This window comes from Spinacia oleracea, chromosome 1, assembly GCF_020520425.1.
Source record: "Spinacia oleracea cultivar Varoflay chromosome 1, BTI_SOV_V1, whole genome shotgun sequence".
NCBI classification, from domain to species: Eukaryota; Viridiplantae; Streptophyta; class Magnoliopsida; order Caryophyllales; family Amaranthaceae; genus Spinacia; species Spinacia oleracea.
Window position 1 is genome coordinate 72,215,325 of NC_079487.1, and position 22,906 is coordinate 72,238,230.

The window sequence follows — 22,906 nt, forward strand, 5'->3', positions numbered from 1 at the left end:
AGAGGACGGTTGGGATAGACGTTCTATATACATATGAATGGAGTACGGTGGTCTCAGCTAACCGTTCTCTATTCCCTTCCGTAGAAGGAATAGAGAACGGTTGAAACACTTAACTGTTATGTATTTATTAAAATAGAGGACAGCTGCTTAGATAGGCGTACTCTATTCTTCCTTTTTTACATAAACATAGAGGACGGTGTTCTTAGATAACCATCCTCTATTCCACCTTTTTTTATTAAAAAAAAATTTTTTTTTTTTGCATAAACAAGCATTAAATATATTAAAAATAACGTATGTTTTACAATTACTTCTATGCGTTTACAAAATGGAAAGGGAAAAAAACATGATGCAACAATACCCTTCCCCTTCTTTGTACAGGTTCATTAATCAAGCAAGAAAATCAGCATGTGGTGTTCTTGAATGAGCCTGCACATCAGTAGGAGCAGCAAAAGGTCGGTGTTCGCGCGACTGGAGAAACTTCAGCTTGCAGCACTCCGGAATTCCCTGAAACATGTAATACATCACAGCCAAGCTTCTCAACAATGGAACATAAAAGCTACAGAGGTTCTGGTTCAACAAAAATCACACAAAAACGAAGTAGCAGAACAGTCATTTAAGATCTTAATAGTAAAGGATCAGTTTCGATCATGCAAGTACTAGATAATTCAGAATACAGGCTGACAACAGACCATATAGGCGATACAGTACCACAATGAACATTAACTAAAGTTTGCGTGAAAGATTTTTCATCAACAGCAATACCCAGTAATTTCAAAGGAAACATCATTAAGTTACACAAGAAAGTATAGATCATAAAACATATGAAAGGCTGATCAGAATATCTTTTGTTCAGTTTGGTTGATCTGAATATCTGATACTTAGTTATTTTGTGACAGTATCCTCGTCATTCATCACAGATTATATATCAACATGGGTAGTTGGGCACGGCCAAATAATTCTTTTCCCCGTAACAAATAATAATTAGAATTTCCTTACAATAAATAACAGAAATACAAGGCACAACTACTGAATGCGTTATTATGAGAAAAATCCGAAACAGCCTAATACCCGAAGCTCCCTCTGTCTTTCACGTTATATTCTCATAGGAAGGTATTATCAAATGATGAATCAACTCTTACATCTGCAAGAGAGTAATAACAAGATCTTTCCATCAGGATAAACTAGAAGACGCAACAGTTTTTACCTGCCAATTTTATATATATACAAGAAGTAATGGATTTTCTTAGTGTATTTCTAAATTTTAATTTAATAAGAACAGCGACAAAGCACTTACTGGCATGATGGTGAAGCTGGTACACATATTAGTATATGCACTTAGCAATTAGATGCATATGAAGGCCAAGAGACAATCATAGGAAAGCTAACAAGTGAGTGGGCACACTGGCCAGTGGCCACATGGCACCAAGTATCCGTGCGCATTAACTCATGACATGTCAACTAAACACGGGACAGTAACTGAGCAGACATGCCATAGTGTCATACAGAAACACCCAAGCTATGGAATGATGTTGCAATCAGGTTCCAAAAGGATGTTGGGAGTTCTATGAAAAAATAAAAAGAAGGGGTTTTCAAACTTTACTTACATATTGGGCAAGTAAAAAGGTAAACCTCCTAGCATCAGAAAATCAGGGCGTAATCAATTCTAAGGCTACAGGGGCTCACGACGTAAATTGATGACTAAAGGAAACCATGTATATATAGATTAAGCTATATATATATATATATAGAATAAGCTAGCAACTAAAGGTGCCTGTACGGTTCTTAAGGGATACAATTTAAAAAAAGAAGTTGAAGTCTTTTTTTATTCCAAACTTAGGATATCGCCAGACAAACACAGACAATAATCTTTGCACATTTTCAGCAGCTGAAAAATCACACTCAGGAAGTAAATCAGAAATAAAAGGAAGCTACTTTTTTTCCATTGTCATTGCCAACAGCCCCAAGGTCTAACCACAAAGTTAAGTAGACAATATTATTAGGCTGTTTTATGGAGCTTTGAAGCAGTGAGAATTACCAGCAAAAGAAATGCTACTGCACCCAATAAAGAGAGGCCAAGAGACACCGTAACTTGGTGGCAAAATTTGCCATACACATTATAGAAAAAACACAAATACTGAAATCTTAGCGTCCCATCAGCTGAAATTTGAGCCTCAAGGATGCGAAGTAGAACTTGTGATCTATTTTGAGTTAACTTAAATGACTATTAGCTGTTATCACTTAACATTTTAATGAGTGAAACCACTAATATACTCAGACAACTGCACACTGAGTGTTGAGTGGTAAAATCTAGGATGTGGGATGAAAGTAAGGCAAACCTCACTTTTTACCATGTCCCATTGCATATATTGTACTTTTCAAAAGCTTACAGTTGAAATACAAGTTTAAGATTCAGTGGTGGAGTGATTTTACTTAACTGTTTGCACAACTGGAGGAGCTTCAGTATCTGAAATTCTGAATACAACCAACAATAAATTCTTCGGAAAAAACTAAATCAAAGGCACCTTTATATCACTAGGTGAGGGCTTTGAGGAGCTGACATCAAGACCTTGGTAGACCTGCATCATTCGAAAAAGGGGAAGAGAAAATCAGAAAATCAAGGTGTCATTAAGTGATCAACGAAAAAAGATGCCATAGGAAACTGAATAGCAGGTGTCGAGAAAGGCAATACAAAATCAGACATCACATACCATCATCAACGTTCAGTTAGTGGCATTGTCGAGAAAAGACCATTGATCTAGATGCATTTTTGAACCTGGAAAAGACTGCGAATCATCTGCAAATTCAATATTATTTCACTCACTTCATTTTTCTTTTCCCCCTCTTTCTCTGTCTTACTCCTTACAGCCTGCTTGGGTACGGTTTCAACCATGTCTTCTACTCCAAACCTCTTTCTTTCAGTAACTGATTAATTTCGATTTTATTCTGCCCCAACCATGTTAAATTGTTAACTAAAATAAAATAAGTTTTATTAGACCAGAAGTTCGTAATTCATTCTTCTTCAAGCAATTTGACGGTAATTCATCAAGCAATTCGGCCAAATATTTAATATGTGTAAGTAATTTACCACGAGAATTCCTTAATCTTCTTTTTATTTTTGCAATTAACAAGGTACAATTCTTTGATTCACAATCCTAGGTTATTAGTTAAATTAGTATTAGTAGTATAAAAAAACAAAATTAACCACACTAACCTCAGAATTTGGAAGCTGGCGCCCACCGGAGGTTGCGAAGCAGTCAGATGGCGGTCGGTGCAACAGAACGGTGGTGCAGATGTGTAGCGGCGGTTGAGGGTTGAATAAGCAATAAGCAATTTAATTGTGCGCTGCTTAATTATGTGCGTTTCTTGTTTTGGGTTTTTTTTTACTTATAAATTGTTTAATTTTTGTTTTTCAAAAAGATGGTTAAATTTTGTTAAGTGAGGATAATGATTTGCAAAACAACGTCTTTAGTCTTTACTCAATTAAAAATAAAGGTTTTAAATTAAGGTTTATTTTTTTATCATAAAATAATTTTGTAAAAGATTATAAGACGGTTATATTGGACACAGCTTTCTATTCTATTAAGTATTTTAATTTAATTTAATTATTTATTTTTGATATGGTAAAAAATACAAGACGGTTAGGTAAGATAACAGCACTCTATTCTTTTCTTCACACAACTGTTATTAAAGAAATGCGTTCTCTATACTCCTAGAAAACGTTTAGCAAACTTAACAGTTCTCTATTTAGCGTTTTCTATTCCCTATTTTGTACTAGTGAATCTTGGTTTAGTATTAAATGATAAGTCCATGTGATTCAAATCATTCAAATGGGATGTCAAGATGGATTCTTCGACAAAGAAACACCCATAAGTGAACTTGAATATTGAAGTCACAAAGGATCCCTAATCCAGGTCATTGAAAAGTGGACGACCAATGACTAATGAAGATTAGATTGCAAGTTGATTTATAGTTCTGTTTCTTGAACTAGATGGACTGGATGTCAGAAATCATTTGCATAGATACTTATTGGATCTTGTATCGGATTGACCATGAGAACACTTTAAGAGAATAAAGTCATGTCATAGGTAGTTCTCATTAATGGTGATTAGAAACCGTTCCTCAGAACATGAGCGATTATGTCTGCTCGTTTGAGAATTAGTTCGCTTTGATACTAGCTAAACGTCGCACCGTAAAAGGAGGCTATAAAAGCAGTTATTGGGCGTACTATGAATCAAAGTGAGTGTTCATAGATTGCAAGAATGGATTGTCCTCCTATCTTTGATAGGATATGGTGTTTGTTGTGTAACAAGGCCTCTCGGATAGTTAGATACTGTAATGCATGGCCGTGCTCAGAATGGTTAGGCTTAACCTTCTACAAAAGTTTGACAGTTGAACTCTGTAATCCGAGAAACACTTCTTGACCTAATAAGGATGGCTTGGATCTTACCTTATGTTCAGTAAGTAACACTAAGTGACAAAGGAATGTGGATGCACACTTGTCTGAATGACAAGTGGGAGATTGAAGGAAATATGTCCTTCACCCAAGGTGCATTAAGTCTAATACCAAGGTTCAGATTAATTGCGAACAATTAATTCAGTGAGATCAAGTGATCGGAACAGCTAGCTGGAGCAATGCTTCCGATCAGTGAGTTCTAATGGATATTGAACTCACAACTTACTCTTGACTGAACCTACAAGGTCACACCAATGACACGTAACAGATCACCGGATTAAATGAATCGGAAATTCATTTAATAGCTTTTCGGGATTTAAGTTGGAAACGTATTATACGATACGACCTTGCATCGGAATCGTATATCGTATCGCGAATATTCGTAAGCTAGGCGAAACGAATAAATCGTATCGTATGACGGTGATTCGTCGTATACGAAACGATAAATAATATATCGGAAATATATTAAACGCGAATACGAAGAGCGGCCCACGAGCCAAGTGCACGAAGCACTCGAGGCCCATGGGCGCGCGCTAGGCGAGCAAGCAAGGGCCAAGGCAACACGGCAGCGCTGGCCCATGGCCGAGCGGAGCTGCGCGTGTGCGCGCGGGCCTATGCAGCGACACAGCCACAACAGCGAGGCCCAAGGCCCAGCGCGCTGTGCTTGTCTCACGCGTGGCTTGCTAGCCGGCCTTTCCTCCGGGCTTGGTCGGTTAGTAAGGTTATGTAAATAACCTTATGACCTAATTTTCAACTTACTGCAATCACATTTCAGATTACACACAACCCTAGGAGAAAACAGAGAACCCTAATTCTCTCTGTGCCTCCATAGTGTGTTCATCCCAAAAGGCAAATCTCTTGATCAATTGTCTAAGCTACGATTATCAAGACGGATCTTATCGTGTCGGTGAACCAAGTAGAGGAACGACAAGTGGAGTTCTTTGTTCGTGTTCGTTGACGGATTATTGTGGAAAACCCGCTTCGAATGTAAGTTTGCTTAATATGTGCTTTAAACATGTTTCTTGGCTTTGGGGATTGTTCCGCACATGTTATTATGTTTAACTGTATTCCCCTACATATTCCATGTGGAAAAATCCTCCCACCAAATCAAAGTGAAGACTGAAGACTATTTATCTAACAGGTGGAGCTTCGGTCTCTTTTCCTCTTTCCAAATGAGCTCCATGATTTATGATTGTGATTACAGTGCGTCTCATGTGTGACCAGTCACACTATCAACTTGATGGTGTGACGCGCGCAACTAGTATGGAGAAAGTTATAGACGAGTGTTACTTGACTTCTATGTTGGTGTTACTTATACATTGTATTCGCCGTTACTTTTTTTTGTTTTACTGCAGTTTCTTGAATTTCATGTTAGAGGTTGCTTGTATAGACGAGTGTTACTTGATACTCTACGTTGGTGTTACTTATACATTGTATTCGTCGTTTTTTTCTTATTTTATTGCAGTTTCATGTAAGAGGTTCCTTGTATAGACTAGTGTTACTTGACTTTCTATGATGTGTTACTTGTACGTTGTATTCGCTGTTATTTTCTTGTGTTTACTACATTTTCTTGAATTACATGTTCGAGGTTCCTTGTATAGACTGGTGTTACTCAATCTTTTATGCTGATGTTACTTTTTAGTTATTGCATTTTCTTCAATTTCATGTTAGAGGTTCCTTGTATAAACTAGTGTTATTTGAATTACTATGTTGATGTTACTTATATCTTGTATTCGCGGTTACTTTTTTGCTTTATTGCAGTTTCATGTAAGAGGTTCCTTGTATAGACCGGTGATACTTGAGTTTCTATGATGATGTTACTTGTACGTTGTATTCGCGGTTATTTTCTTGTGTTTACTACATTTTCTTGAATTTCATGTTCGATGTTCCTTGTATAGACTGGTGTTACTTGACCTTTTATGCTGATGTTACTTTTAGTTATTGCATTTTCTCCAATTTCATGTTAGAGGTTCCTTATATAAATTGGTGTTACTTGAATTTCTATGCTGATGTTACTTATACCTTGTATTCGCGGTTACTTTTTTGTTTTATTGCGTTTTCTTCAATTTCATGTTAGAGTTTCTTTGTATATACTGATGTTACTCTATTTTCTATGTTGATGTTACTTTATTTTCTATACTGATGTTATTTATTTTCTATGCCGATGTTACTTTGTTTTCTGCCTTTAAACGTGTTGGGTTTATTTATAAGTGTGAACATGTCACACCATCAAGTTGATGGTGTGGCTGGTCTCATATAAGACTTGAGGTTGTGATTAATAGGAGGGGATTGAGGGCCTCGTAACTACCCCATTTTTTATTTTATTTTTCGTAATAACACTCACAGGGAAAATTATATACTTCGTATGTTTCTTAAATATTGCATCATTTTGATTTTAAATTATTTACACTACGACTTTGATAATTTTTGTGATTTATACATAAGAAAAATTGTAGTCATGTGCTGTCTTATTAGATTCATATCAATATATATTTTCTAAATATCAAATTCTTATAATTTTACTTATACATAATTTGAGATATTACTAGTCAAATTAAAATGTTTGGAGAGTAAAAGTCAACAATGGTGCAATATTTAAAGAACTGATGAAATATAATCATACTCGAGCTTTGTCTAATGTGCCTATCAACCATTACGAGCATGTTTGGTATAACTTTAGGAAAGAAACTAAATAAAAAGGGAAAATAGTAATGTTAGGTACCATACGTTGTTATAAGGTTAACAATTTTGGTACCATAAGGTTGGAAGAGAATAAATGGTAGTAATGTTTACCCTTAACAAAGGAATTATGTTACCACACCTCTCATACCAAACATTAGGTATTGAAAATAGTTAAGTGATTCCATTTTCATCAGTTATAAACGCTATACCAAACATACTCTACATGTCTTGTATTTTGGTTTCTTAAACAAATCACTCCGTAACTAAAATCAATCAAACACATTGACAATGAACATTTAAAAAAAAATTATAAAGATAAACAAAAAAAAAAATCTTTCATCCCTCTTATTTTGGAGCATCAGAGAAGGGTTTGTAGTGCTTAAAAGAAAAACCAGAGTCCTTAAATCTGTCTTGGACAATTTCATCAAAACTCTTAACCATTGAAGGATTCAAATAATTTGACCAATCTCCAACTTCCCCTTTCCTAAAGAAAGCTTTGTTCTCAAAAAACCCATAAAAATTCCCACTCTTATTCACTTCCATTTCCTTCAAACTTTCAAGGCTACAAAGTTTGATTATATCATCTATGATACCTTCTTTTTCCTCTTGTTCCGAAAACTGGTAACCCACGAACTCAGCTAGTTTTTTCACATGGGCTACCGGGTCTTCCTTTAGCCCTTCATATTCCATGAACAATACCTTCTCTGAATTTTGTATGCTTTCCTTCCAATACCCAAGTACATGATCTTCATAGGGGCCGTATGGGAATTTTCCCTCGCAAAACTTTACAAAATCTTCATCTATCATATTTACCTTAAATTGGCGGTAAAAATGAAAAAATCCTGTGATCACCTTTAATTGACGGTAAAAATGTTTAAAACCCATAGTTATTGTCAATTGACTAAAAAAATGCTTTAAACCCATGTTAACCTTAAGCTGGCGATAAAAGTGCCATGACGAAACAAAAGTATCCAAAGGATTTCGACAAACATAAATAACTTTGGACTTGGAGATTTTCATAGATTTTGGTAATGACAAATACGGTATATGAGTAGCAAAGAGTCGAGGCAAAGGTAAGTCAATAAAATCAGGTTGACTTCCCTGAATATTATTGTAAACTTTAGCCTCCAATTGAAGAACAAGTTCGTGGGCGTTTTGATTTCGAAGTGGATGCTGACAAATATTGGTAAATCTATTACGATTTACAATGGCAAAAAGGAGAGATTTTAGCCAAGTGGTGCCAGTTTTAGGCAAGCTCGCTAAGATGACATCCGTATCGTGGGCCTGGAAGTGGGTTTGGAATGACATTGTGGGCTCAAGAAGTGGGCACCAAAAGCCTTGGTAGAGGTTCATGGGGAAAATACCCATCCAAAATTCAAGTTCCATTTTTGACTCCATTTGGTTGATGAATGATGTAGAGAAAGAATTGTTTGTTGCTATTTATAATAAGTACGGAAGAGAGATAACTTGTACGCCACTTTATAAATTACATAAGAGTATAAGACTACTTTGATTAGTATTCAAGTACGGATCACATCTTGCCATTACGGTATCTAAATGAATAATGTATTCATATTGTAGTTGGAAATTTGGAGGGCATATACCGCACATTGCAACACATAGGTCATTAAGCCATTTTTTTAGTCCTTTTAAGCCAAGGTATTAAAGTATCCTTTTAAGCTAAGAGATTATACAAATTCTTAAACATTTGTGGTACTATTAGACATACTCTAACAGTCAAGTAAGTGTAAAATGATATAATAGGAAGTTAGCTGAAGAAGTCGTCTATGCAATTTCCTACTATAACTTTCTTTTTTATCATTTTTAAAAGTTGACAGGGTTTATATTTTCAGAATACCGCAAAACAAACTCACATCACATTCAACCTACGTAATGATTATTATTCCATGAAACACAAACATACTTAAAATGAAGAGCAACATTTCACAACTCACAATATCAAATCAAACTACTCCGTATATATTAATATCCCTGTTTATAAGTCAATGCCTTTTGACGAAATCAATTATAGCATAAAAGAGTCCTTCAGTTTCGGCCTTAGTCTCAGGATCATGATCCACTGCCATTTTATTTAGGTAAAAGCTATGAGTCATATTTTTACTCACAAAGACATCCACATTTTTACCACCCTCCTTCAAGGCCTCAAGGAATTCCGTCTGAGTGTCAATGAACAAATCCTTTTCTGCCATACAATACAAGATTGGGGGCAAATGGAGCCCGCTTAGCGGAGGCGCGGCGGGACCCATTGGACATGTTATTGGGTGATCCTTGGTGCTCCCAATTGGCAAAGCTAGGCTTAAAAACTTGTCCACCATGTCTAGGGTCAGGAATGGGGTTTGGGGCATTTCTAACTCGGACCGGCTTCTTGTGGATCGACATGCACCTATGTGTATTGGAATTGACCCGCCCAATTTTAGTGGGCACAAATCGGTTTTTCCAGCCCGGGCCCCCACTTCATGGACCAAGTTAGCCCCGGAGCTATCCCCAATTAGAAACACTCGGTTAAAATCAGCCCGGCCCGTAAGCCATGAATCATGGGTCTCGGCTCGGGCCAAAGAGGTAATCCATAAAAGAGCTGAGAACCCATCATCGATAGCAGCCGGGAGCCGATTCTCGGGAGCGTGTCGAAGGTAGACCGAGACAACAATGGCCCGGCCTAACTTGGCTAACTTTGAATAAACCGCATAGTACATAAACCAATCAGGCTCACTAATGCAAAACCCGCCACCCGGAAAGTGGAGGATCACAGGAAGCTTCTCATTCGTGTCTTCCTTAGGTCGGGTTTCGGGCATGAATACCCGGACCCGAGGACCCATTTTCGTATCCACATCTTGGACCGCAATCCCATCAATGAAGTCCTCATGGGCCGAAACGGGATCGACCATAAACTTTGGCTCGGGTGGGCCTACCCATGAGCGGTCCACAGAACCGTCATCATAGATCCTAAGCCAACCAGAGACTTCATCAACTACTCGTCTCTCTTGAATCGTCATGGCTTAAAATTGTGGGGTTTATAGAAGAATGGCTTAAGAGAGAATTTGTTATTAGATGAGTGTGGATAATATGGTAAAGTATTCCATGAGCTATTTATACAAGAATGATCATGACAGAAAAAAAGTATGGAAATTGAGTAAGAAATTTCATAGATTTTACATGTGAAATGATAGTCGAATATAGACGTCTTCGGGTAGCTTTACATATTACGAAGTACTCCAGTATTTTCTTTGAGGTGACCTAACATTCTAACCGTTTATTTTTTGCTAAAATACAAAATTGACTTTATTTTAAATTTTAAATGGTTCTGGGTCATTCAATCGCCCTATATTCAAACCTCGTGCAGAATTTTCTAAGTCAAGTGTTCTAAATTTCTAACTAATGGTATAATGACTAGTCAAAGGTGTAGAAAAGGAAATGATACACTCTTTGGGCATCCAGTACGTGCCCTCACTATGTATATTTTTCTAGTAGATCGTCGTGGAGCATGGACCTATAACCACTTTATCGTAATTTAGTTGACTCCGGTGACTGATTATTTGAAAGAATTTTCGGTAACGTGGTTCGCCAAAATAATTCTCTATCCTACAAGATTTTGGCATATTAAAGAGACAAAGATTACTAAGAATTACATTACCACCTTTGAGCCGTTTATTTACAATAATCTAACATTACCTTTATACTCAATCCATTACTTTTATACGTCGAACTATATTAACTCAATATAATTTTTTTTTAAAAATAATTTCAATCATTCCTTAATAGTCTCACATCACTAGTTAGTTATTATATTTAACGAGTTATTACACCTCTCGTGATAAAATTAACTAAAGCATACTCAAAGCAAGATATAGTATCATCTAACAAACAAAATTTAATTTATACTAAAAATTAATTTTAAAATAATCTAATTGATCTATTTTCTATTATTTGAGATCGTCCGGTCCACTAACTAGTTGATACTCCATATTATATATTTTTTGAAGGAAAAGTTGATCCAGTCTAAAGCCTGTGTTGAAGGTTTTTGGACAGGACCGGAGTGATTGTTTCCAGTCCAAGGTATGTTCGGTACGGTCCATTTTATCGGCCAAGACCGGTTTTTACACACCCCAACCTATTGTGTTGTGCTGGATGTGTTATCTATTGGGGCAATAAAAGCGAATGAGGTATAAAGGTTGGTTTTTTATTTTTTGAGGGAAATAAAGGTTGGATGATTAGATAATAGTAATTGATATGTTGGACTAATAAAAAATACCGCTCAAAAGTTAAATTATAGAATCAATTTTTCCAAAAGTGAATACTTTAAGATTGATATCTTCTTTGAGTTAAGAAATGAAATATACAAAACGAGTGAAAGATGTTACAATAACTACATCGGATTTTAGCATAATGAACACGATCTACCACATTAAACTTGAAGATAAATGTAAAACTTGAGACAGGGAAGCCACGAAAGAAAGATTTCCTAGTTCCTACCAATAACTTAACTAGGGCGACAGCAAAACAGAATAAGATAATTAAGTTTATCTGGTGTTAGAGGAGAAAATATCCACTGATTGAAATTTGCTTACAAGCTGACATACAATTAGTACTTGCTGACAAGGTTGAGAATTTTGAGAGAAACCAGTAACTATCTGATTTCAGAAATACGCAGTCCTCCAAATTAAACCTGTAACTAAGCTTAGATTATAGGCTATGTTAACTGATATTCAGGCAATTTAACAGATAACAGTAACTAAGTTTAGAAAATATGGCCCCTCGAGAACTATCTATTTTGACAGAGATTCAGACATGAATAACCTCCTAAGCTAAAATCATTTTTGTAACATTATTCCACCATGAAGATCCTCCTTCCACCATATAAAGGCCATGAAAACAAAATGTGTCAGATTCAGCTACCATGAGACACATGATCATCTTTGGCAAGAGCTACAAAGTTCACTGGTATAACTCTAGCACTATCTCTACGATCTTTACTACCTGAAATCCCAAGACGGCCTGAAGGAGTTCCTATCCTACGAGCATTGGGAGTTCCAACCATTGTGTTATTATTGGTGCTCTGCCCCAAAGGCTTTTTCACATTTGGCTTTGAACCATACAGCGCTTCTTTCTCTGTAGCAAGCTGTTCCTGCAACTTTCTCTGCTCCTGTGAAATTCAAAGATAATTTTTCATGGTTATCCTAGTTTTTTCTCGACTGTTTTAAATGCTTCAAAATACGAAAAACATGAGTACTCCCTCCATCCAAAATTATACTTCCACTAAACCAAATTTCAGTCCGTCCCAAATCAATCTTCTTGTAGGCTAAAATGGGGAAAAAATACTATTCGATGTGAAGTAGAGCCTCAGTTTCTCTTACTATTTTTTCTCTTGCAACATTTCAAGTCCTATTCTTTCTCTTAGTACATTTTTCTCTCTCTATCCTATGATAATTATTGTGAAACTACAATGCAATCTGTACAGTCCATCTCTGCTGAGTGAGACCATTTCATTGTTCTTCACTGATTTGGATAAATACACAACTACAGGAAGTGTAGTAAAAGGTGACTATATTATACAAGAGATCGGTGTTACCTAATTCTCTAATCACCCCATGAACCACGATGAAGATGTTACAAACGTAAAATTTTGGTCTAAATTAGCAAATTAGGTAGCGAATTGTGTACCCGTAAATTCCGTAACCCCAGTCTCATATTAGCGAATCAGAAAACAGTGCAAGAGATCAAAGACATACCCGAGTTCTACGTTTCTCCTCTTCCCTCTGCTGACGCTGTAAAGTGTATTCTTCCAATTGATGTAACAAAGGTTCCTAAAAATTGAAAACAAGAAAAGATGTTAAACATAGGATACTAGAACCATTAGAAGACAAGCTTAAAAACCAAGAGTAAAGGGCACTGGTCAATCACCTTATCATAAAGGAATGTCATTCCTTTCTCTATCTCCCAAGCTTTGACTTTTGTTATCGAACTCTCAACAAGAGCTGCATTCAAGAGTTTTAGCCTCGTGAAAAACAAAAACTCTTCTGAATGCACTATCAGTAACTAAAATAAGAAAGGTGTTGAGTATAGCATAAAGCCAGGAAGAGATTAAACAACTACGGTTTTCTAAGAAGACTCGAGGACACAGAAGATGAGTTAACCCCGTAATTGGGGACTCAGGTTTCACAAAATTCACCAATTCGGACTTTAATTTTTTTTTAGTCAACAATTGAGACACTAAGGTTAAGAATCCGGCAACTTAACCCACCGGAGCAAAAAAATACAAAAGCTGAGGTCCTTAATCTAAAACTGGTTGCTTACAAATAAGTTTTCCAAAATTTAACACCAACAGTACAGCCGAATTCCAAAAAAAAAAAAAAAACAAACAAAAAAAAAAAAAAACACCAACTCATCATCATCTTCTCAAGTCACATTTTCTCTCTACTTTCGGAATGATTTTTTCCCATATTGATCGGAGAAGATTTAGTCGTAGTCGATCTAGCTACAATGTCACTGTTGAAAAAAAAAATCCTACCAATGAGGTCTTGGTTTTGTGGAAAATACTAAGGTCATGTGTATGATAGGTTACTATTCGAATTCCCCTCTCCCCAATTTGTAATTTGTGATTCCCGCATGGCTCATTCACAACAACAACAAAAAGCTATGATTTTTCCTAGAATTATTCTTATTTTAAATATTACTTTTTTTGGTGTTTTTTCTTTTGATGATTGCTTTGGGGAAAAAATCAACAATGTGGATTGATCTTACTGGTTAGGATTTTGTGATAGTTGACCAATTTCTAATTTTGTTGATTTCAGTGTGAAATTACTGGTTTGATATAATACGAGGAATTGTATTTGAGATTTTGTTGGAGTAAATTTTTGGTGATGAAGAGGCAGAAAAACAGGAGAGGAGAGATAAATAATGTATCACCCGTGTGTACGCCGAAGTCGATGGATAAGTCCAGCGAATTCGACTAATACTGATAGGTCATTGCGGGAAAGGTTATTTTGAGATGCAGGTGAAATACATTTGAGTGAATTAGTTTCCTTTTGTGGAGTTTAAATGTTCATGATGAGAGGAATTCTGATCATTTATCTTCTTCATGCTTCATATGTCAGCAAATAATCATAGCAGTGTAGTCCTTTGTAACCCACCTTTGGTTAACAATGATCAGAATTCCTATTTGAGGTGCCAAACGGGGAGTAAAAATAACCTTAGGTCCTGATTGGTGATTTATACCAAAATTGAGGTCCTTATTTTGGGATGAACTCCACAGAAGATTGCACAACGTGTAAAGGCAACAAAGAGTTTGCAAAGTAGACAACAAAACCATAAAACACCCAACTAGAGATGTTTGCAACTAATACTTGACAGAAGGAAACATACACTTCAAAGGTAAATAACTGTATACAACAAATGCAAATAAGTTATTTCAGCGATATAGCTCACTCATTCCACACATTTTTAATATGAGAAGAGACACAGAGAAGTTAATTTGTGCAATCACATGAATCCCAGAACTCACTACTACATATACAAGCTCAGTCATCTTCTGCGTGGCTACAAGATATCTTTGAAATGACATGCAAATTAATTCAGAAATACTAGCACCTGCATACATTATCCCTAGATTCTAAAGACAATTACTTCCAAAGCTGATACTCTAATTATGACAACTTAAAGACATTTATACATTAGATGGTAAAACAAATCAGAAGTTTAGAGTTCTAGCCCTTCTAGGTAGTTTCACATTTAACAGAAACCTTTCAGTAACACAACATCATTCCAACGCACCATTGTTTTCCTATCTAACATTTAGTTAATATGTTTAAAAGAAAGAGAACAATAAAAGAACCTGTTAGTTTGACATCAAAATTTCAATAGTTTCTTACTTGCATACCGATTAAAGGGTACGCGGACGCCTGGGCCACCTGGCAAATAATTATTTGGAAGAGGAGAGATAAAGGATTTTTTCCCTACCCTTCCCCTTCAACTGTTCATATCAGCATGCAAGCACAGGAAGGTATTATCGGGAACAACATGATGACATCATATATGATACTCAGACTCTTCAATTAATAGTTTTGGATACTTTATCTGACAAGGTATCTGCACTTGACACTATTTTAGACCCAAAAAATATCTAAATAGTTAAGATTTTCAAAAAGTGGTGCCTCAAATAACATGGATCAACATATCAACTTCTAACCCTTGAAAATTGTGAACCATGAGGTCCAAGACAGCAGTATATTTAAAAGTAATTAAGTATACCTCCAAGCTTAGCTTTAAATGGGATAAAAGGGGAAACATTCACAAAATTAAACTGAAGAAGCTCACATGTTATTTTGTTGACTAGAGTCCTTGCCTTTTCTGCCCTTTTCAAATTTTTATGCACTCCTCTTCCAGCACAGTATCTGTTATCATCCTGAAGAGACGACAGAGTATAAAAAGAATAAACAATCAGAGCAGGCAATCCAGATAGGAACATGAGACAAGGTACAGTCTCTTGATGATGTATCACATGTATGTCTGTGAGTACAGAAAATCACAACTTAATCAGGGGCTCAGTTTACAGACATCATACCCTGTATTAAAAATCTAGGCAACATTCTGTCATTGAAACTGTGAAGTCGCAAATATAATTTTCAAAAGAAAAAAAAAATAAGTTGGACTTAAGAACAGTTATGTGTTGATTTATTTTTACACCTGAGACATTTTAAGAATGCAGAACAAAAACATTGTGATTAAGTAAATACAGAACGCTAGTTAGCAGCTAAAGCTTAATTCAGCAGATTATGTAAAATTTATGAGTTCCCAACTTTGTTACCTTTTCGTATTCGTCTAGCCAAATTTCTTCCTCTGATGCATATTTCCACTTCTCAACTCTATCTAGTATATCCCTCCTGCTGTGTGCTTCTTCTTTAGCTTGTTTTATTTGATCATCCATACGAAAGAGCATCTCAGACAAGTCTACTTTGCCTGTGAAGCCAAATGGGGATAACAGTTACTAGAAATATAGCACAACTGTTTGCTGATTGCTCCACAACCTCTCAAACTTGTTAATGAAGAAAAATAAAGGAAGCAGTAGCGCATAATTCCAGAAAGATGTTAAAGAGTGAAGATGAGATAAACAATGACTGAAACCAAAACAAAAACAGAACACTCTGCAGCCTTTGACATTCAAGTACAAAATGTAAAATTCACCAGCATTTATCTGGTTCAAATTAAATCAGTTCTATAGGAAGAAAAAATGCAATGGTCAGTCTGTAGAAGCAAAATCATTTATGAAAACACAATGATGAGCAGTATAGCTCGAAATGTAACAAAGTTCTGTCTAAACAGAAATGACACTCAACAGTAAGGTAAAAGATCAACAAACCAGAATCTATGAGGTTGATCAGCATTTTTCTTGCAGCGTCACTGTCTACATCAACATGAACCCCTCTATAGATTTCTTCTAATTCAGTCTGCCTCTTCAACACTAATTCCCTCATCTTGCCGGCTTTAAGTAAGTTCAACTGCTCAACTTCAATTTCAGTCTGACATAACTTTTTTTTGTCAGGCTCCCAGGAAAGATACAATAACTCCCAGTATGCCACAAATAGGAAAAGATCCATGAATTTAGGAAATAAAAACACATATGGGTACACACGCTGAGGTAGAAAGAGAAAATACCCTCTCAAGGACATCCAGAGAAAGAGAACCTGATCTTGAAACCTCATCAACAGAGGAAGAGATTAAGCAAGTAACATGCTCAAACTTTTTCTGCTCAACAGTTGAGGTTTCCAAGAGATTCCACAACTCCATAAGGGCACTACCAAAATCTTGAATCTGTACAAACAAATTTAAGCTGCATTACATATTTGTCAAGCACTTCGTAACAGGGGGTAGTTTTTTTTTTGAGGGAAGTAACAGGGGGTAGTTGGTAGCATCAGCCAGTTTATGTTTCATAAAGGAATTGGTTATAAATAATGAAAGAAAGTATTTCATTTATTTTTGTGAGATAAACATACAAGAGTATAAACTAGAACAAGTGAGAAATTCAGTCAGTATAACAAAGGAAATACTTCTGAACAATAAACAAATTGTGACAGTCATTTACACTGACACATAATGTAGCGTCCATCCAACCGCAAACACATTGAACGAGCTAAACAGTCACAACTCACAATTTTATTACTGAGGAACAATTTGAATTCAAAAGAATCTTCGGCTCAATAGTTGAAGTTAACAACTGATTACATAGAAGAAAAGGCACATATGGTCCAATTGGAATGATTAAATGAATCCTTAAGTGATAATTAACAGAGGACTTTCAGCATCACATGTTTTTTATTGTCTGACCAGAAGAATGACCTTGAAACATTTAACGTTTAATCACAAACAGTACAGGGCAAAGTTTGAACTAAATACCTTCTGCAACCGACGCTTCTTTTCTTGCTTTAATGAATTCACAACACCTGTTAGCTTAGCGAGAGTATCATTACTAATACTCTTCAACTGGCCATGGCCATGATCAACCAAAGAAGGGTGGACCTCAGCTACTGTTGATCTAAAATCAATAGACATGACGACTGATAGCTCGTGAATAGTACTTATATGATTATTAACTTTCTGCAACCTCAGAACCTGCAATCGAGAGACTTATCAATGCGTTTATGCACAATTATACAAAGCACCGCAGATAACTTTTGGAAGGTAATTAATGGGAAACCTTTTCATTTTGAAGCTCTTCAAGATGTGATTTACGTTCAGCCAGCTTTTTTACTGTTAAGTCCTGTTCATCCACTTGAGGTTCAGCATTATTTATAAACTGATCATTCCCCGCTATCTCGGCACAGATACGAATTATCTGGGATTCAGTTTCAGAAAATTCTTTAACTCTTTGCTGTTTCTTTAATCTCAGGTCATCCAAGGTAGGTTTTACAGAAGACAGCTGCTCTCTGAGAGTACCCTTTGCCTTTATAAGAAAATAGAGAGATTTTATTTTATTTTAAAAGTTAACGTAGTTATATCGACGGTAATACCATTAATAGAGAAGCAAACCCGCATAAAAGACGTCCTCTCTCCAAGCGTTGCCATAAGTTTAGCAATTTCAGCTTCATCTTCAGCAAGTGCTTGAAAAAGATCAGCTTTGTACTTCCTCGTATTCTCCACCTTTCTTCGGTAAATATCAAGGCATTCTTGCTCAAGTTCTAAAAGCATCTTGTCTCTTTCACCGTCATTCTCCCCAATCTCATCCCATATTTTCTAAGTGACGTGACGTTACAAAAAAAAGGGAAAATAATCATCCTCGAATCAAATTCAAATGAATTCCCCCAAGCATGTGAGTAGATACTTCTAAAATTACCGGACTGCACTACTCTTTACCAAACCAAAACCAATGGTATTAATAGACCTTCGGGGAGAAAGGTTCATTGAGATGGGGGAATTTGGTAACCAAAAAAGATTAGACATAACAAACGAAATGAAATGAAAACCTATATATCTATGGCAACCTACAATAATTGTTTAAAACTCAAAGAAAATACTTAAGGTATGTTTATCCCAAGTCTTGGAAGGAGTCTTGATGCAAGACATTAGTGGGTCTTGTGCAATAATGTATCATGAGTCTTGAAGTTAGTCTTGAAAATACAAACTCATTCCAAGCCTCTTATTTGATCTTGGTAGAGCACATGGGTGGCATACTGGCATGAGAATGGAAAAAAGTGACATGTGATTATCTTATTAACCAATGCCACGTCATCTAGAATTATTATTTTTGGAAGAGTTTAAGTCAGTGTGGAATGAGTTTGGGGATAAAGTATAAAAGTATGAAGAGTCTTGTGTAGGTGTGAATAGTAATAGAAGTTAGTGGAAAACTGATGTGGCAAAGTACGGAGTTTGCGATTGGAAAAACTTACCCTTAGAAAAGAAAGATCTTATACTCCATCGTAGACAAGAGGAAGAAGTTGACACAACACAGGGCAATGGCACAAAACCGCATAAAGTGGGCTGAGGTTAAAATTAATGAGTGTGTTCCCTAAAGAGGTAAATTTGCTATAGAAGTACCAATTTGGTTAAAATTAATGAGTGGGTTGGGGTTTTGTAACTGAAAATGATAACTTTACCAGTTAATCCAGGCTCACATCTAACTAGCATGACCTTCATTTCATAACTTCATATTAATATTTAGTGTTCAACAAATGTTTTTCCATAAAAGGGTCACAAAACGTTCTTGTGACAGTGTATTTTGGTCATCACACCCAAACAAAATTTGCGACAGCAACCACAGTCCACCACCACTCTTTATTTATGACAGGAACCTCCACCGTCCACCACCAATCAGAATGACAAAAAGACCAAGAATTTGCATATTTCGTACAAAAAATATGAACGGCATTTTCAATTTTTCACCAATTCAAGCAAAAACAACTGAAATTACCCTAATATCGGTATCAAAATCACTAGTTTCGCCTAATTTAGTTCACTCTACGACTTACAAAAATGGCATTAACCATAAAATCCAGCATTAGAAACCAAGAATTACACAAACTTCACAAGTTCATACTGAATACAACCGTCCATCAGCAAAAGAAACGCAAAACAATCAAAATCAAGCAACTCAAGAACTTACCAAATATCACTAAAAATTAAGCAAACAAAAAAAGAAGAAAAAAAACCTGTAACTCTTGGAGAAGAGAACCACAAGTAGTTTGAGAGAGAGACGGAGAAGAAGCCGCTCTCATTTCGACTGATCGGAGTGAAGAAATTGAATAATTTTTCACGAAACCCTAGAAATTTTGCAGATACAGAAGAGAGAGAAAAAAGGGGGGAAACGTTACAAAAGAAATTTGATTTGGCGAGATTATTGTTGGTTTGTAATAAAAAAATGGGATAATTTGTTCGATTTTTAGAATCTGTTTGATTTCCTTCTGGGTGTAAGAGAATTAAGAAAGTTTTGGTGTTTGGCGCGAATTCGTAATGAATGTGAACGCTTTTTAAAAAAAATTAAATTATTTTGTAGCATCACTTTTTTGTGCTACCACCATTTTACTTTCGGTCCTTCTACAAAGAAAAAGTGAAAAGAAAAAGGAATACAAGCCCTAGTAGGTAAAGCAGCGGCACAAAATTGATTCATACTCCGTATTTAGGCAGAGACCTCTCGGGACCGTGTAGACCTTCTTTCCTTAAACATACCAAGAAAAATACATGTCATTCCGATATTAGCTCTTCCAAAAATGAGGCTCATAATCTCATACATGACCTGTCACACGTGTCGTGTCGGTTTGTGCTTACCAACGGCCCTTATTTGTTTGAGTAATCTAATTTGAATTCGAACACGTACTATTTGATTAGACGAAATTAAATTTTAAGATTTAGATGAGGACTTACTGACTTAGTTTGATCAATTGATACAAAAACACAATTTGAAAATTAATGTGTCTCATAATTACAATGATTTGTCTTTTACACTACTCGCGTTCTCATATTTTGTCAACTTTTTACTACAGAATAGTATGTATGGAAACAATGCTGAATTTTTAAAAGTAAATCCGCATTGTTTTTTTCCAATTGAGATTTTCATTTGATTTTTTTCTTATCTGGTTGATTTATTATCATGAACTAAATCAGTCTTTTTTACAACACAAGTTTCACAATTTGTTTCGAAATTGGATTTTAAACTCCGCTCTTGAATTATTTAATTATATTTGTCCTTATTCGAACTGGAAATTAATTTCCCCGTATGAATTGCCTAAGGATGTCAATCCTTATCGGAATCGAATTTATAAATTTTTCTCGCTTTATTTGTCTATTCTTGTCACAGACTCCACCATGTTAATCCCTTACAAAACATATCAGATCATTAGATTTGCATGCATATCTCTTTTTATCAAAGTTTTCATATGAAAGCCTGCTCGTGGAATATTCAAAGTGGTAAACGTGACCAAGCTATAACAGAACTTGTATATTTAAAGCTTCAATTCAAACAAAATATTTGTTTCAACTGGAAACTATGACAAATAATACAAATACTAAAACAATTGCAAAAGCACTCAATTTCCAAAAGCATCTTATAATAGATCCTTCTAATCATTGCGGGGGAATATGGATCATTTGGAATGAAGATAATATAAAAGTCACTAGCAACACGCTCACTGGGAGATGTGTGCATCTAACGGTCTTTCTCAAACCAACTAGCAACACTTTCTTGGTCATTGACACTTATTGCCCAGCAAAAGAAATAGATAAAGATGTATTTTGGATGCACTAAAAGTTTTCTATGACAATATGTCACTCCCTTCACTTCTAATAGGGGACTTTAATGAACTCCTCTCCCCCGAGGACAAATTTGGTGGAAATCCAATTTCCTCACATCAATGTCATCGACTCCCTACCTTCCTCTCCAACGTAACCACAATGCATATGATGTCCCTAGTCTACAAAAAGCATACTCATGGAAATCCAACATAGTTGATTATCTCTTATAACGTTTAGATAGAGCAATCATTTACCACAAGTTCTCAAGCAGTCAAGCTTATTTCCTGAAAGCTTTATCACATAATTTCAGACCACACCCCACTTTTCTTTGACACAAAAACTCCCTCGAATCATCAAAATCGTCTTTATAGATTCCAGAATATATGGACCCTTGATAACGATTCTCATGCAATCGTTAAGAAACTTTGGAATACTAGAAAACATGGCTCTCGCTTCTTTATAATTAGAGAAAACCTTTTCATTATTAGAATAAAACTTTGTGAATGGGCTCAAAACAAATATGGGCAACAACTTTCTTAAATTATAGAACAACATAGAAAAAAATCACGAACTTCAATCCAAACTTCTTAATTAACCTTATAAACCAATTCTCCATGATCATTTACTCCGTATAGTGAAACAAAGAGAAAAAAATACTTCTATTTGGTCAAAATAATTGGAAGAAATTCTACAAAAAAGAATGGTTCATCCAAGGAGATAGAAACACACATTTTTTTTCCACCAAAAGGTCAAAAATCAATGTGCGAGAAACACAATCTATAGGCTTCAAAATGACTTAGGTCAATGGGACACTAACCCAACTACAATGTCTGATTCATTGCTTGACGCCTTCAAAAGTCGCTTCACTTCTTCGCCACCCCCAAGGAGGAATATTGATTTGTATTTCTTCCCTGCCTTTGGGTCTCAGCAAGATCAAGAAAATTTACTCCTTCCCTTCACTGACGAAGAATTAAGGACGCCTTCTTTGATATAAACCCACTAAAATCCCCAGGTTTTGATGGGTTCGGACCCAAAATTTTCTAAACCTATTAGCCTATATTTGGTCAAGAAGTTACCACAACAGTTAAAAGTTTCTTCTATCTTCGAAAACTTTCACATGCTCTTAACAACACTATCATTGATTTAATTCCAAAAAATGATAATCAGGAAAACCCAAACCATTTTAGACCAATTAGTATTTGCAACACCCTTATGAGGCCATATCCAAACTCTTGGTTAATACATTACGCCCTATTCTCTAAGAAAATATTATTCCCTTTTAAAATACTTTAAATCCCGAACACTCCATCCACGATAATCTACTAATGGTACATGAAATTCTAAACACCTTCCAAAAATCCAAATCTATAATTGGTTGATGTGTCCTTAAATTAGACATGGAAAAAGCTTATGATAGGATAGAATGGGATTTTCTATGGTCAACCCTTAGCGCCTTTGGTTTTTCCAACCAATGGATCTAGTGGGTAAAGACATGTGTCACTACAGTCTCCTACTCGCTCAAAATAAACGGATAAA

At 35.7% G+C, this 22,906-nt stretch overlaps 3 protein-coding genes and 1 long non-coding RNA gene across 4 annotated transcripts; all 4 read right to left on the bottom strand.

Annotated features, from left to right (window-relative positions):
- Window positions 1-231: 231 nt before the first annotated feature.
- Window positions 232-3,434, bottom strand: LOC110781106 (uncharacterized). Its single transcript, XR_008925664.1, has 3 exons — window positions 3,212-3,434; window positions 2,709-2,943; window positions 232-2,576 (listed from the first exon to the last, which is right to left on the bottom strand). It is a non-coding gene; the product is annotated as an uncharacterized lncRNA (long non-coding RNA).
- Window positions 3,435-7,229: 3,795 nt separating this feature from the next.
- LOC110800546 (cytosolic sulfotransferase 13) lies at window positions 7,230-8,557 on the bottom strand. Its single transcript, XM_022005861.2, has one exon. The coding sequence runs from the start codon at window positions 8,531-8,533 to the stop codon at window positions 7,481-7,483; it is 1,053 nt and encodes a 350-aa protein (XP_021861553.2). The 5' UTR covers window positions 8,534-8,557; the 3' UTR covers window positions 7,230-7,480.
- Window positions 8,558-9,010: 453 nt separating this feature from the next.
- Window positions 9,011-10,275, bottom strand: LOC110800547 (probable carboxylesterase 15). Its single transcript, XM_022005862.2, has one exon. The coding sequence runs from the start codon at window positions 10,147-10,149 to the stop codon at window positions 9,139-9,141; it is 1,011 nt and encodes a 336-aa protein (XP_021861554.2). The 5' UTR covers window positions 10,150-10,275; the 3' UTR covers window positions 9,011-9,138.
- Window positions 10,276-11,656: 1,381 nt separating this feature from the next.
- LOC110800545 (65-kDa microtubule-associated protein 5) lies at window positions 11,657-20,102 on the bottom strand. Its single transcript, XM_022005859.2, has 11 exons — window positions 19,792-20,102; window positions 18,176-18,379; window positions 17,844-18,089; window positions 17,543-17,758; window positions 16,805-16,960; window positions 16,509-16,668; window positions 15,957-16,108; window positions 15,467-15,554; window positions 13,055-13,128; window positions 12,883-12,957; window positions 11,657-12,296 (listed from the first exon to the last, which is right to left on the bottom strand). The coding sequence occupies exons 1-11, from the start codon at window positions 19,855-19,857 to the stop codon at window positions 12,042-12,044; spliced, it is 1,692 nt and encodes a 563-aa protein (XP_021861551.1). The 5' UTR covers window positions 19,858-20,102; the 3' UTR covers window positions 11,657-12,041.
- Window positions 20,103-22,906: the final 2,804 nt, after the last annotated feature.